This window comes from Schistocerca gregaria, chromosome 7, assembly GCF_023897955.1.
Source record: "Schistocerca gregaria isolate iqSchGreg1 chromosome 7, iqSchGreg1.2, whole genome shotgun sequence".
In the NCBI taxonomy this organism is placed as follows: Eukaryota; Metazoa; Arthropoda; class Insecta; order Orthoptera; family Acrididae; genus Schistocerca; species Schistocerca gregaria.
Window position 1 is genome coordinate 358,999,617 of NC_064926.1, and position 15,955 is coordinate 359,015,571.

At 40.9% G+C, this 15,955-nt stretch overlaps 1 protein-coding gene across 10 annotated transcripts in view; it reads left to right on the plus strand.

The window, feature by feature from the left end:
- Nucleotides 1–15,955, plus strand: part of LOC126281213 (SWI/SNF-related matrix-associated actin-dependent regulator of chromatin subfamily E member 1) — a 100,973-nt gene that overhangs the window by 53,226 nt on the left and 31,792 nt on the right. For all 10 annotated transcript variants that reach the window (XM_049979951.1, XM_049979958.1, XM_049979950.1 and 7 more), the window contains one exon: nt 11,628–11,738. In XM_049979951.1, the coding sequence (XP_049835908.1) occupies nt 11,628–11,738 (111 nt within the window). The remainder of the gene's footprint in view (nt 1–11,627; nt 11,739–15,955) is intronic.

Consider the following 15,955-nt stretch of genomic DNA (forward strand, 5'->3'; position numbering starts at 1 on the left):
TGCCTGTTGAGCCTCTTCGTCCAACTGAAGCGTAAGATCGTACTTTTGTCAACCTCTGAATTGGGACTCGTCAGGAGATGGGACAGGGCATCTGCGTTGGCACGTTTAATGGTATTGCGGAAGTGAATTTTGTAATTATACCTGCTGAGAACAAATGCCCAGTCCTGGAGTTGGTGGACAATCCTCTGTCTCAGGTAGCTTTGCTGCAGGACCAAAGAGTGAGATTAATAATGAAGTGAAATTGAAACTTCTTCACTGCAAAGATCTCAATGGCCCCTATTTTCCATTTGCGAATATCTGTTTTACATGGTATTGAGCTTCTTTGATGCAAATGCAATTTGATACTCCGATACTTGTGTGTGTGTGTGCGTGTGCGTGCGTGCGTGTGTGCGTGTGCTTCAGGACAACCCACAGCCACCATTCAGAGGTGTCTGGTGCCACCACTAGTTGTTTGCCAGTTTGAAATGTGGTGAGACATAATGCCAACAGGAGCACCTGCTTCAGTGCCTTGAATGCCTGTCCGCATGTCGGCCATACGAAAGACATGCACTTCTTCTGCAGATTGTGAGTTGGTGCATAATAAACCGCACATCTGGGATACATTTTCCATAATACATTGTTTCCCAAGGAGGAAAGGGACTCCTTCAAATTTGTGGGCCGAGGAAATGCACAGACTGCTTCAACCAGCTTGTGTGGGGGCTTAATACCTTTGTGAGAGATGATGAGCCCTAGGTATTCCACGGACAGTTGAGAAAAGAGAAATTGTTTGAGATTGAAGCCTGCAAACTGAGGGTGTATAACAGCCACTGCAACTTTCCAAAGTGTTCGTCTGTTTTGGATCCTGTCACTACAATGACACCTGGATACCTTCTAGAGCCCGAAATATCCTACAGCAGTTGTTCGAAGAACCTTTGAAAGAATGGTGGGGCACTGACCACCACAAGAACTAGGTATTGGGAATGACACAATCTGTGCTGCAAATTAACCACCAGGACTTTCTGCAAATCCTCATCCTCATCCAGATAGGTAAGTTATGGAAAGAACGACCTTTGAAAAAAAAAAAAAAAAAAAAAACTGGCCTCCCATGAGTGCAGTGAGTGGGTTGTCAGGTTTTCAAATGTGTCACTCTCTGACTGAGAATTGTCCGTAACATTAGTCTCCACATACACACAGTTTCCCTGATGGTTTTTCATTATAACCAAAGATTTTGCCCACTTAGGTGCAGACATGGATTCAATAATGTCCAAGGCTCTCAATGAGTCTAGCTCATTCTTCACATCATCACATGGTTTGAGTGGCACAGATCATCCACAGAAGAAGCAAGGTCACACTGATTTCTTTAATTTAATTGGTGATGTGAAGTTCTTCCCTTTCTGTAGAGCGCAAGAGAGAATGTCAGAGTAATCCTTACTGATGGGTACCAATTCTCAAAACAATCCTGTTTCTGTGCCCAGCTGGACTGAAAACGGGGAAAAGAATCAAGGCCAAATAGATGGTCTGTATCCATGCTGTGAACCACAGGAAAGGTGTGGTGCTATATGACACTTTAGTATGTTGCTGCGATTGTGAATTGTCCTTTAAGTGGAACAGCTCTAAGCTGCACAAAACCTGCTACATATTGGGTGAGATCCACGACAGAAAATTGATTTTATTATGGCTCGATCTGTTACCTGGAATGTGGCAAAGTCCTATGAAAGACACTTCTCCTACACTTCCCACTCGTCCACCATATTGTCATAAGGTGGGAACAGTAGTGGATTAGTAGCCAATGGCCAGGAGGGCAATATGGACGAGGCTTCCTGACATTTCTACCTCTATAACTGCTGTTGCCAAACTTACTGTACCATGACGACTTCCATTGACACACTTGGTTTAGCATGATGCATGTAGTTTGTGGTTATGTTACGAGCACAAACAATGCCCAGCATTCTTGCCAATTATGTTGAAACACACAACATAAAAAACAAATGGTGTCAACTCCAGATTTAACAATATCACAGGACAGGCATTGGCAATGCTGACAACATATGGCATAGCCACATGCAAAATAGGCACAGTACACTTCTAGCTACTGCAATAAGTAGTGTGACAAGCGACAGAAGACAGAAGGTGCTCGCTGGACACAAATTGCATAGTTTGTGAGTCACAAATGGCACTGGGACACTCTCTGCAGCTTTTGTGCACAATACCCCCTCACTGCCCCTCGGCGTCCCCTCACTGCCTCTCGGCGTCCCCTCACTGCCCCTCGGCGTCCCCTCACTGCCCCTCGGCGTCCCCTCACTGCCCCTCGGCGTCCCCTCACTGCCCCTCGGCGTCCCCTCACTGCCCCTCGGCGTCCCCTCACTGCCCCTCGGCGTCCCCTCACTGCCCCTCGGCGTCCCCTCACTGCCCCTCGGCGTCCCCTCACTGCCCCTCGGCGTCCCCTCACTGCCCCTCGGCGTCCCCTCACTGCCCCTCGGCGTCCCCTCACTGCCCCTCGGCGTCCCCTCACTGCCCCTCGGCGTCCCCTCACTGCCCCTCGGCGTCCCCTCACTGCCCCTCGGCGTCCCCTCACTGCCCCTCGGCGTCCCCTCACTGCCCCTCGGCGTCCCCTCACTGCCCCTCGGCGTCCCCTCACTGCCCCTCGGCGTCCCCTCACTGCCCCTCGGCGTCCCCTCACTGCCCCTCGGCGTCCCCTCACTGCCCCTCGGCGTCCCCTCACTGCCCCTCGGCGTCCCCTCACTGCCCCTCGGCGTCCCCTCACTGCCCCTCGGCGTCCCCTCACTGCCCCTCGGCGTCCCCTCACTGCCCCTCGGCGTCCCCTCACTGCCCCTCGGCGTCCCCTCACTGCCCCTCGGCGTCCCCTCACTGCCCCTCGGCGTCCCCTCACTGCCCCTCGGCGTCCCCTCACTGCCCCTCGGCGTCCCCTCACTGCCCCTCCCCTCGATCCACTCTCTGACCCCCCTCTGCCGGTTCCTGGTTCCCCTCCCGTCGGTCTACCCCTCCCGCACCCCACCCCCCCCCCCGGTCTCCCGCCCCCGTCCCCCCCCGGTCTCCCGCACCGCCCCCCCGGTCTCCCACGTCCCCCCGTCTCCCCCCCGCCGGTCTCACGCCTCTGTCGCCCCTCCACTCTTTCCCTTCCGCACTCTTCCCTCCACTTCCCTTTCTATTGTGATGTCTCTTCCTCCCCATCCCCACTCTGCCATATATATATATATATATGAGATCACTTGCTCATGTACAGCCAGACACAATGACATTTACCAAGTGAGGTGGCACATTGGTTATCACAGTGGATTTGTATTTGGGAGAACGATGGTTCAAACCAGCGTCCAGCCATCCTGATTCAGGTTTTCCGTAATTTTCCTAGATTACTTCAGGCAAATGTTCGGATGGTTGCTTTGAAAGGGCAAGACAGATTTCCAGTGGCAGCTGCTATGTAAGAGTGCAAGAGCGTGGAACACCCTAACTTTTAACACCTTGGTGACTTATTGGTTATTTTTCTTTGAAGGCTGTTAAGTGTAACATAGAAGTTGCAATCTGAATGATATTTCACTTAAATCTACCATGCTACTGCTCCTTTAGTCTCTGTGAAACTTGGCAACTTGGTCACGAGCACAACTTCATTTGTGCATGTTTTAAGAAGCTTTTGCTCATGCGCTACTCATATGACATAATTGCCTTATGGGCCAAATATGTATGGATTTGATAAACGATGTGCACGGTTCACTGTGTGCACAGCTAGCCCTTGCCAAGTGTACATCATTGCCACTAGGTGGTAGCACACTGCGGCAGGCCTTTATCCCCGTTCGATTCACATAAATCCTGCTAGATTATAGCTCACACCTCAGATATGCTAATTCACACATTGTGTAATAAAATTAGATCGGACATCAGTATACAGGATGGAGAAAAATTGTCATGAAATTTTAACACGGGATAGCCGATGCCATCAGGAACGAAAAATACTAATGTAGTGTAGGTCGACAACGCACAATTTTTTAACTACAGAAACTTGGTGCGATTGGCCATGGGATTTCCCTGATGCCATTTGTCATTTGACAGGCAGTGCTATGGTTGGTGGTTCACAGAAACATACATCCTTTGCCCTTTCAAAGCCCCAATGTGATACCTACATGTGTCGAATAGGTCTTACTGTTTGTGTCCACCTCATGTCAGAGGCATTCGTATGTACGCTTTGTTTCGGAGTGCGCATGTGTGTGTGCGCGCGCGCCCCCCCCCCCCCCCCCCCCCCACACACACACACACACACACACACACACCCTACGATTTCATTATACAGTAAGCATGGTGGCACAGTGTTCGTTTGAAGAGGTTTTTGTTTATGGGCCAGCTGGCGGAAATGCGTTTGAAGCTCGACGGTTGTATGAGGAACAGTACCCAGCAAAATTCGACAAGTACTCGAGTAGTTGGACACGACGTGGGGGTCACTCATCTGTTAGTCTAGGAGGTTTTGAGGGATGACGGCCAGCATCCATTTAGTGTCTACCCTGTCGATGACCTAAATCCTGCGGTGGACTATGAACATAGGCTAAAATTTTGCCGGTGGTTTCTGTGACGTTCTGCACGAGTTCCTGACGGTACCTCATGTCATTGCAGCATGATGGGGTGCTCACACGGAACAGTTGTTCTGTGCGTGGATATTTAAAAGAACTCTTCCACGACCGGGTAATTGGCAGAGGTGCTCTTAGGACATGGCCCCCATGATCACCAGACCTCACCCACCCGGATGCGAACCACCTACAAACAGAGAGGAATTAATGGATCAATGTCCTAGTGAAAAAAAGCCCCTTTTCAGGGCTGACACAATTTGTTAAAAGCTTTCTGTATGCAAACTAACCGCTATTGCTGAGTTTGTTCCCGATATTTCTTATCATGAAACTACAATGGATGTATTGCGACCCTGTCCAATTCGCCTCCAGAGTGGAAGGCTGGCACGCTACCATCGAGCATGTTGGCCACCTTGGATACATCGCTATCTCTAGCAGGCAAAGCATTCCCGCTCGTGCATTGTCCTGAGCATCCAGCAACAGGGAATCCCACAGCCAATCGTAGCGCGTGGTGCTAAGTTTCCGTAGTTTAAAAATTGTGCATTGTTAACCTACACAACATTAGTTATATTAGTATTATTAGGATTAGAAATTCGTGACACAATTTTTCTCCCCCTTTATGTTAAATTTGTACTGACAGTAAACCTATTTTGTGGCTTTCTAAATGAGTTATATTTCTAAATGAGTTATAGTATATTAAGTTTTGAATTTTGTCATACAATAATCCATTTGGTGTGCTGACAATAGTAAGGGCCTATACTACATTGCTGTCGATTGTGGGACTGTAGCATTTATTCATGTTTTTGAAATCTGTTTATCTTATGGTGAGTCAGTTTTTATCTGTGATGTAGGCACAAATTATGTGAATATTCACGAATAGCTGTATCACTGGTTCCTCTGATATTCACTTAAATTTGGGATCGGCGGTCGTGTGCTTCAGACCCTTATGGATCTTAGTGACTCATTTGTATTCTAGTTAAGTGACCATGTTAGTAGATATTACTGCTTGAGTGTAATCATTTCCACAAATGGCACTTTGTGGTTTTAGTTGGTTGTTTACTGTTCGGTAATTCACTTTCATGTGCAGTGTAAAACTGAACTATGTTGAATCTATTTTAAATGCTAACAGCAAAGTGTAGCTATGAGAACGGGTCATGAGTCTTGCTTGGGTATCTCAGACAGCACTTGCCTGTGAAAGGCAAATGTCCCGAGCGTAAGTATCAGTCCAGCGCACAGTTTAATCTTCCAGTAAGTTTCATTTCAGTGCACACTCCACTGCAGAGTGAAAGTCTTATTCTGGGAACAGAAAAGTAAACTACCAGGAAAAGTTAGCAACAAAGGAACTAGGTCCTCTGAGAACAGATCCTTTGATTCTTTATTGAGAGAGTGACAAAATCAAATAAGTGTGATCACAAGTGAATTAACATCCTCCCCTTCCTCTTTCGAATAACGTGCCTGCTCTCACTTCCAGGGATGTAGTTAACGTCAGTTTTTTCTTTGGCACTTTGGTAGGAATGTTTTGAGAGCAGCACAGAGAGTATGCAAACTGCCTTTAAGAAGTGGAATTATTGAAGTGGGAATCATCATCTTGCTCATGTAGCTCATGAAGTGTTTGCCAACTTGATATGTCGAGGATCCTCCCCCCCCCCCCCCCCCTCCCCTCCCATGCACTGTGCAAAGCAACTGTGAACGGTAAAACTGATGTACACAGCTGGTGAATATTTCATGTGATCAGAGTGGAAATTGCATTGCAGTTGGACACAAAGAAAGCCAAAGCCAGTGTTACTTGGCTGTATACCACCCACCTGCCCCCCCCCCCCCCCCCCTCTCTCTCACTCTCTCTCTCTCTCTCTCACTCTCTCTCTCTCTCTCTCTCTCTCTCTCTCTCTCTCTCACACACACACACACACACACACACACACACTAGGTAGGGAGGAAGGGATAGAGTAATGCAGAGAAATTCCATATTGGCAGTGTGATTTTCTATAGATAAATCGTGTCAGGACTGCGGTCAGAACAGTCCTTACTTACTTTGACAAAATAATAAAGCTGAAATGTGATTTAATAGTGGAGAGAAATAATAGAAACTTGTATAATTTCTTCTGTGAATTTTATGAAGTCTTATTTGATTAGCAAATTTCACATAATATCACAAATTTGATCAGACTTGTCTGAACTAATGAATATTGAATGTTGAGAGATCTCTGTGACAAATTCATTTCTTTCAAAGTCTACAAGGTCATCTCTCGACTTTAGTGTGAAAGATTATATTTACTAGATAAACATGCACTTAACTTTTTTAAAAATAGTCCTGTTTGAGGCCAATGCACTTAATGCAAGGATTTTGCAGTGCATGGATTTCATCACGGAAGTGATGTATCATTATGGGAGTTGTGCAAAATATGTAACTGTGCCTCCTCACTAGATTCTTAGTTTTCCAACTACAAATTTCCTTGCATGTGGCTCTTTGTGAATGTCAAAGGATATCAAACCTGGTAGTTAGTGTAGATATTCCATTATTTTGAAATTCAGATTTATCCATTTTCCCATTGCTGCAGTACCTTCATGCATTACACTGTTGATATATTTCCTCAGCAAATAGTTTTTCTCTCATACATTTTTGCAGCCTTTAAGTCTACAAGATTTGTCATGGTAGTCAGTGGGGAAAAAATTTTAACTCATAAAACGTTGAAAATAACCTTTCAGCCCAATTAAATCTGCACGGCCTCTTTTGGTACAAGACTGCCATCTGTCATCTATAATTTCCTTCTGCAAGGAGGGGCAATGGGTGAATCCACAGGTCATTAAAATTAGCAAATACACACACAATATCAGTTGAATTGTTTTTAAAATGGCTAATCTTAGCTGAAAAATTGATTCTCACATTTACTTTGGGAGATGTTGAATAAACGTCACATACTTCTTGCAGAAAGCTCCTCACAGTTAATTGTTTTGTATAGAAAATGCCATTGTCTTTCTTCTGAAATGTCTGATATATTATTTCATAAACTTCTAATTGCCAATAACCCAGTATTGTGTTGCACATTTTTACACATTGTCATCTGTGGTTGCAAGTTCGAAGGAATCATAAGAATCACCTTCAATATGAATACAGTATGAATTAATTCAGTCACTCAGCCATTTACTAACTATTTAAAATTAAGGAACACACACTTACAAAACTTCAGCAAATTTCCTATGACAATCACCCGCACAAAATAGATATTTTTTAAAAAATATTTTATAGCAGAGTCCTTTGGTTGACAGATGAGTGAATCACACTTACTTTAAATACGTGCCTAAACACAACTATTCTGCTGATTATCGTGACACCTGACCATTCTGTAGTGTGTACCAATATAATGAAAACATGCCTTTTTACCTTAATACATTCCACATTGTTACACCTTCCGTCCCCTACTGCAATACTTTTGATAGCCATTTGTGCAGCTAATTGATTACTAGAGCACAACCAGGGTGTCATTCAACAGGTGCAAAGTTCTTGTTCAGAAAACATTATGTAATATTGTTGCTAATGAAACAAAGCAAGTCTTTCTGAATTAACTAACAATCCCCTATCCCTCACCACCCTCCCCCAAAGAAAATTATGCAGATGGGTATAACTGGATATGTGTACTAATTCAGTGTTTTAATTGTCAGAATGAAAGCTACACTTCATCATTGCTTAAGAACTATTTGTCTTGCCATACAATTCTGCAAGTGTTCTTTGGTTCCAGACAATGTGGTTTACACTGTGACAAGTGCAACTGGAATCAGTTGTCTCGGCGACAGTGCTGCCCGAAAATGTCATGTATAAAGTATGCAAATTTGTGTACGTCCCAAGTGTGTTCCATTATTGGTGGTTGTCTTTGAACAGATGTCCGTTTGAGATCACAGACAACTGTGTATGTTCATTTCTCTGTTCAAAATGTTACTTGCCCTCTGTATTCCTTGAGAACGCACAGGACGTCCACCATTTCTCCTTTTGACTAGTCATAAGATATCTGCATTGAATTGTTTGTCAGCTGCATAACTGTTATTGATGAAACGTGGCACATCTCGGGGACACAATTAAGGATTGAAAAGGCCACGAACTTAAACACTACACCGGATAATTTCTGAATAATAGAAGCTGTCTTGTTTTTGTAACAAGCAAGTATTTTAGGGGATATTTGGCAAGATATTTTTTTAATAGGTATTTCGTTTGTTTGGTTTGTGGGGCTCTCAACTGCGCAGTCATCATCGCCCGTACAAAACCCCAACTTTTACACAGCCCAAATGATGATGATGGTAACGATAACGCGCGCGCGCCCACACACACACACACACACACACACACACACACACACACACACACACACACACACACACACACACACACATCCCCAGTCAGAGAGAATCCTCACTCCAGCTGGGAATCAAACCCGTTAATCGACATTGTCCTTTGTTCCCTACACATTTGGATTGTAGGTTAGTCACTTCATAGGTTTCGAATAGGCTAACATTAAGAAGAGTCGCAAGGAGGCTGTGAAGAAAATGCAACTTGTTGAAATTTGCAGAATAAATTGTTTTCCACATTTTTTCCCTTAAACAGTTAAATAATAGGCTTGTGCAGAACACACTTTCATGGACTTTAGATGACATGTAGTTTGTGCTGTGCAAAAATGTATGGCTTTCACCATATCATAGAATATATTTAAACATTGCCATCGGAACATAATTGAGCACTGGTTTCAATATGAGACAAGTAGTGTGCCCATTTGCACAGAGTTAATAATATTGCTTCCCCTAGTGGGAAAACGTTTTAGTTTAGAAGACTTGATAACGTAGTGGCAATGCATTAAGTTCCAGGATTGAAAACTAGAACAATCCCCACCCACCTCCACTCCCTGACTCTTTTGTTTATTACCGGTATATGTCGTATGTTGTAAATCAAATCTCAGTAATAACGAATATTACTTAGTTGCAAAAAAAGTAGACCATTGGTGTTATCTTTTATATAAAAATAAGTTTGAGGTTTGAGAATAAGTGATTCTCTTACACAAATAAAATATACACTAAGTTACTAATAGTTTCATACTGGCTTTCTCTTTTAGAAGAAAATTCTTTTCATTGACATATCCTTCATCATTCAGTTCTTTTTAAAGTAATGTGGTTTGGGTGTAGAAATTAAAAGTATTATTGAACATAATGTGCTTGAAATTGTAAGCTACTTGCCGCTTATGTACTGTTTAATAAGCTAACAGCTTTCTCAGTTTTGTGTACCTAACCCACATTTTTGCCTAATCATAAAATTCAGTGCAATGAAATACAGAAGTTAGTAACTTTTTATTGTCAGGCAATCTGTGCAAAACAGAATTGTTTTGGCTGTATGGTAGTGCATAATTTTTGGAAACCTTCACTTCCTAATTTTTGTGGTATCTATAAAGGTTAACTAGTTTCACTCTGTTTGGATATATACAGTTGTAACAATTTTGTTTGCTGTGTGGTTTCTTGGCATGCTGTGTTGCATAATTTATATTACCTGGTATCTGTGTCGTACAATAATTCCATGTTTTAAGCAGTAAATTGTTTAAATTATCATGTGTAGATATTGTTTACTTACAATTGCATGTAGACTTCTGCCGTCTCTTCAGTATGACTTTTAAAAAGTATCATATAGAAACAGCCTGAGACACAATTGTCTTCAACTCAAATACTAATTCATATGAAAAATTAAAGGTTCAATTTATTTTTATCTGTGGCAGATATTTAGCAAAACATCCGAAATGCCATAACAGTTAGAGAATCAACAAATAAATTTAAGATACAGATTTGCCACTTCTCATTTACACTGATTAGGATTTATGGACAAGAATCATTGTGTAATACTCCTGCTATCTTTGGTGGTTTATGTTCTTGCACTATTATATTCCTGAAAGTTTGTAAGAACTGTTGCTCTGTACTTTGATGATTATTTCAGCTGTTGTACTCTACAAAGAGTGTGATTCACTAATAATCAGATATCGTGTATTGCAGATTACACTGGTGTTTTTCAGGTATGACTTCTTCTCTGCACATCTTATACATTACAGTTGTGATTTTTTTGTCACACATTATAAGCAGAGTTTCAGAATAACAGTAAATCATCTTGCAGATAATGTTTTTTTTTTTTTTTTTTTTTTTTTTTTTTTTTTTTTTTTTTAAGTGACAAGTCCTTAGCCATACATAGTTAAAAGAGAGAGTCAACTGGATAAATGCATCATGAGAGTGCTTATTGAACTGCATAAGACATTTGATATGAAAGTGTGTCTTTCACTGTGCTTCAAAATGTAAAATGTTATTATTCTTCACGGAACAGTTGTATGTGACATAAAAAATGTCACATGAAAATTGTAATCATTCTGTACAGTTAGTTCATGCTGTGAATAACCTTCATTCAAAATAATTGAAACTGTCTGTATGCTTGCCAGTGTTTAATTTTCATATTTGTTAATCCTGGAAATATTTCCACTGATGGATTTCAAAAAAATGCAACATAACAAACACAAATAACAGTAGTTCAGAAATCACAAATACTACTCATAGTATTATAGTCTCATTCATATTGTACGTCTCTTTAACTGACAATATTTGTCAGAGGAATGATCAGCAGCTGTGGAAAAATTATTAAATTCATATCCTAAACAAGATACTCATAAAAGATTCATTACCCTCAGCGACATACATTTATAGCATTAAACATATCTATTATGACCAATAACTGTCTTTTTGCTTAGTTAGTGGTGTTCGAAAGGTCCCTGGCAATCAGTCATTTTGAATACAAGTTACATACAAATAAATTGAATTAGCCCCAGAAAGTTTAGTTTTCTTGTCAACAGTTTAATGATATCTTAGTAAAGATACATATTGATAATGTTATTCCAGAGTGCCATAATAATTCTGTTTTTATAGCTAATGAAATGTTCTTTATCGTAATGTAACTTTCAGCGTTTTTCCCGTCTTGCATCTTAAGCAGGTATATCTTTAAATGGTTAAATGAGTAAACCTATATTTTGTAACTGGCAATGAACAAAATATTTTGTTATGTAATTGCAGCCCAGCAAGCAGCAGAAGAAAGAGAAACACATGAACGAACGCCAGGCGGGCAGGCAAAACAAACTGCCGCTGACAGGCGCATTGATATTCAACCAGCAGAAGATGAAGAAGGTATATTATAGAACTGATATTGTTCAAGTTCATCCATTGTGATGATCCAAGATATTTTGATTATCTTTCTTGATTTTTTTATCATCTTATTAATGAATTGAGTGGAAACGTTTAAAATAATTATTGGGTGAAGAATTTTATCAGGAATGGGTAACAGTGTCGAAAGGATCTGGAAAAGAAGTTTTGTTATTTGGAAACATTTTTTAACATTTGGAACATTTTGCTTTGCCTAGTGCTTCTACAACCCCTGTGCTTCAAAAAATATCCAACAATGTTTTTAAAAAATATTGGATAGGGTCAAGAGAAAACACTCATAAAAGTTAAGGAAATTTGCAAGCTTTCAAAACCAGTGGCGGCTGCTGCTCCTGGCAGAAGGGTTAAGGGAAAAGAAGAGGGATGAAGATAAAAAGAACTGTCGAGGTTTAGGAAATCAGAAGAGTTTTACGGAAAAGTCACATGAATCTCGAGTAAGGCGAGAGTTACCAGCAAGGGTCCCCTGACCTGGAGTTATGTATAATGTTTCTGTACCCCTTCCCATTTTGTAAACCTTGCCAGTCCTTCTCTTTCACTGCTGTTCATCCCCTTCGATCCCCGTGCCAGAATAAGGAGCCATTGGTACAAAGCTTGACATTTCCTTAACTTGTGTATTTTCTCCTACCATCAGTTGGTTGAGTAAATTTTTATCTATCCAGTTATACGTCCCAAAGCTGATTATTTTCAACTGTATTATATTTCAGAATTTGTATAAACTCTCATTAAGTGTCATTGTGATGGCATTTCTAGCTATAGTTGCAGTCACTAACGATGGTGGTCAAGTTTAGGATCATTCTGCGCACATACGTCACGCATTCTCCGACAGCCAATGAGCATACAGCAGTGTTCTGAGTGCTGTGCTGTGAGTGTTGTATGCAGTGCAACTATTTAACGTGATGACAGTGAGTTATTTAGTGAATTTTTACCCCATTTGTTGTGAGTTGTCATGGCTGATGGTGACAGTAAGCGACAAATTCTACACAAGGAAGTGAGAGACCTAAAAGTTGCAGGATGCACACTTACATCAAGTGCAAAGCACATGTATCGGTGTACCTCAACTGTCACTTGGAACCGGCAACATTGCATTCCCCATCCTTGTCTCAACCTGCACGAACTGCCATCATTTGTGGATCTGACTATTGTTCAGATAGATGATACTATATTTCATACAAAACTGGAATTATAGAGTTAACTGACACAGTTTATTTCCATGAAGATTTTTCTAATTGTTATTGGTCTTCATGGGGGTCATCTGTAACACCAATATTTTCATAGGTAATTTAAGGAGGGATAGCAACAACTCACAGAGCAATTCAGGTACTGAGTCATTGACAGGTACATAAATAAGACAGAACATTACCAGCTTTCGGATGAGTCCTTCATCAAAGTATTATTATTATTATTATTATTATTATACAGTAAGTGCAGCAAATGAGTTCAGTATGCTGGGTTTCATATTTTATCACTATTTGGCCACTTCCCTAATGCCTAAGACTGTGTGGTGTATCAGCGGATAATTCGTGCAAATTCCAGTAAAGTGGCTTTTTGTAGTTTGCAAATGGATATTTTATCCATGCCAAACATTTTCAAGTGTCCACTAAGATCAACACAGCTCCCAGTGTATCAAACCAATGGGACACTTCCACTGTTTTGCACCGGAATTGCTGTCGTTTGATTTTCAAGTCATGTAATGAAGCAAGTTTAAGTTCTTCCTCGTCGATCCTGCTATCACTTGGAATGGTAGTGTTTATCATTATTGACATTATTATTGTTAAAAAATAATTATTATTGTTGTTAAATAATAATAATAACAATTGTTATCTGGAATATGCTAGCAATATCAGAGATAATGTCCTAAGTATTCAGGTAATTTCCTTGTAATTGTCAGTGCATTCATTAAGAGGCACATCTATCTAGTAATTGCTCTCTGAAACTCTGCAAAATTATTCTTTTGATGCCCGATGTTCCACAGGTAAGTTTGTCATAGGCTATAACCCCAAAAGAAATTAGATTCCTTGTTACAGAATGTTTGGAAGTGGTCTGTGCAATGACACAACTCGAGACTGGAATCTGGTTGTATCATCCATCCAAGAAAAATCTCAAAAAGAAGGAAAACACTTTCGCGGTGAACAAAATTTCTCCCAGCAGTTTTCTGCTGTGTAGAGGCTTGTGGATTTTGTACCAAAGTCCACCTGTCTGAATGTCAATTCCAATGGGCACCACCTCAGAATTCATGTACACAGTATCACTTAAAAAAAAAAAAAAAATCATTATCACCACTTCATTTTAAGCAGTGATGTATATTTCCGTACTCTTCTTATATGTCAGTAATTAATGTTCATATTTAATGTCTTTTAACTTCCTCCATTAATTCAGAAAATGGCTGACTTCCAGCAGTAGCTCCATTACTGTCATACAGAATTTGATACATGTCCATCTCGTCAGGTAATTTACATCAGACTGCATTATTTCATTTCCTTCATAGTTTATCTGCAGTGTCCAGAGAGAAGCGCTGGATGCCACATAGCACATAGCTTCTATCTGTTGTTGTTGTTGTCTTCAGTCCTGAGACTGGTTTGATGCACCTCTCCATGCTACTCTATCCTGTGCAAGCTGCTTCATCTCCCAGTACCTACTGCAACCTACATCCTTCTGAATCTGCTTAGTGTACTCATCTCTCGGTCTCCCTCTACGATTTTTACCCTCCACGCTGCCCTCCAATGCTAAATTTGTGATCCCTTGGTGCCTCAAAACATGTCCTACCAACCGATCCCTTCTTCTAGTCAAGTTGTGCCACAAACTTCTCTTCTCCCCAATCCTATTCAATACCTCCTCATTAGTTACGTGATCTATCCACCTTATCTTCAGTATTCTTCTGTAGCACCACATTTCGAAAGCTTCTATTCTCTTCTTGTCCAAACTAGTTATCGTCCATGTTTCACTTCCATACATGGCTACACTCCAAACAAATACTTTCATAAACGACTTCCTGATACATAAATCTATATTCGATGTTAACAAATTTCTCTTCTTCAGAAACGCTTTCCTTGCCATTGCCAGTCTACATTTTATATCCTCTCTACTTCGACCATCATCAGTTATTTTACTTCCTAAATAGCAAAACTCCTTTACTACTTTAAGTGTCTCATTTCCTAATCTAATTCCCTCAGCATCACCCGATTTAATTTGACTACATTCCATTATCCTCGTTTTGCTTTTGTTAATGTTCATCTTATATCCTCCTTTCAAGACACTGTCCATTCCGTTCAACTGCTCTTCCAAGTCCTTTGCCGTCTCTGACAGAATTACAATGTCATCGGCGAACTGAAAGTTTTTACTTCGTCTCCATGAATTTTAATACCTACTCCAAATTTTTCTTTTGTTTCCTTTACTGCTTGCTCAATATACAGATTGAATAACATCGGGGAGAGGCTACAACCCTGTCTCACTCCTTTCCCAACCACTGCTTCCCTTTCATGCCCCTCGACTCTTATTACTGCCATCTGGTTTCTGTACAAATTATAAATAGCCTTTCGCTCCCTGTATTTTACCCCTGCCACCTTTAGAATTTGAAAAAGAGTATTCCAGTCAACATTGTCAAAAGCTTTCTCTAAGTCTACAAATGCTAGAAACGTAGGTTTGCCTTTTCTTAATCTTTCTTCTAAGATAAGTCGTAAGGTCAGTATTGCCTCACGTGTTCCAACATTTCGACGGAATCCAAACTGATCCTCCCCGAGGTCTGCATCTACCAGTTTTTCCATTCGTCTGTAAAGAATTCGCGTTAGTATTTTGCAGCCGTGGCTTATTAAACTGATAGTTCGGTAATTTTCACATCTGTCAGCACCTGCTTTCTTTGGGATTGGAATTATTATATTCTTCTTCTTCTTCTATCTGACAATCACAAATCAAAGATTGTCCATTATGTAACATTTTTTGGTTAAAATTTACACAAAATGCACATCTGCGTGTATTCGCTACATTTTTGAAACCTTCCCGTGGTGTCTCCGGAATTTCATTCATTCTAATGTAAGCATTTGCACCTGATACATGGAAGAAATATAGAAATACGATGTTACACAGGGAGTTGTTCACCTGAATATTGCTCTAAATACATTTAACGGCTTTTGCCTAACACCCAGTTATCAGATAAGTTAAAATTTTTGGTTATTCAGTTAAATTAATTT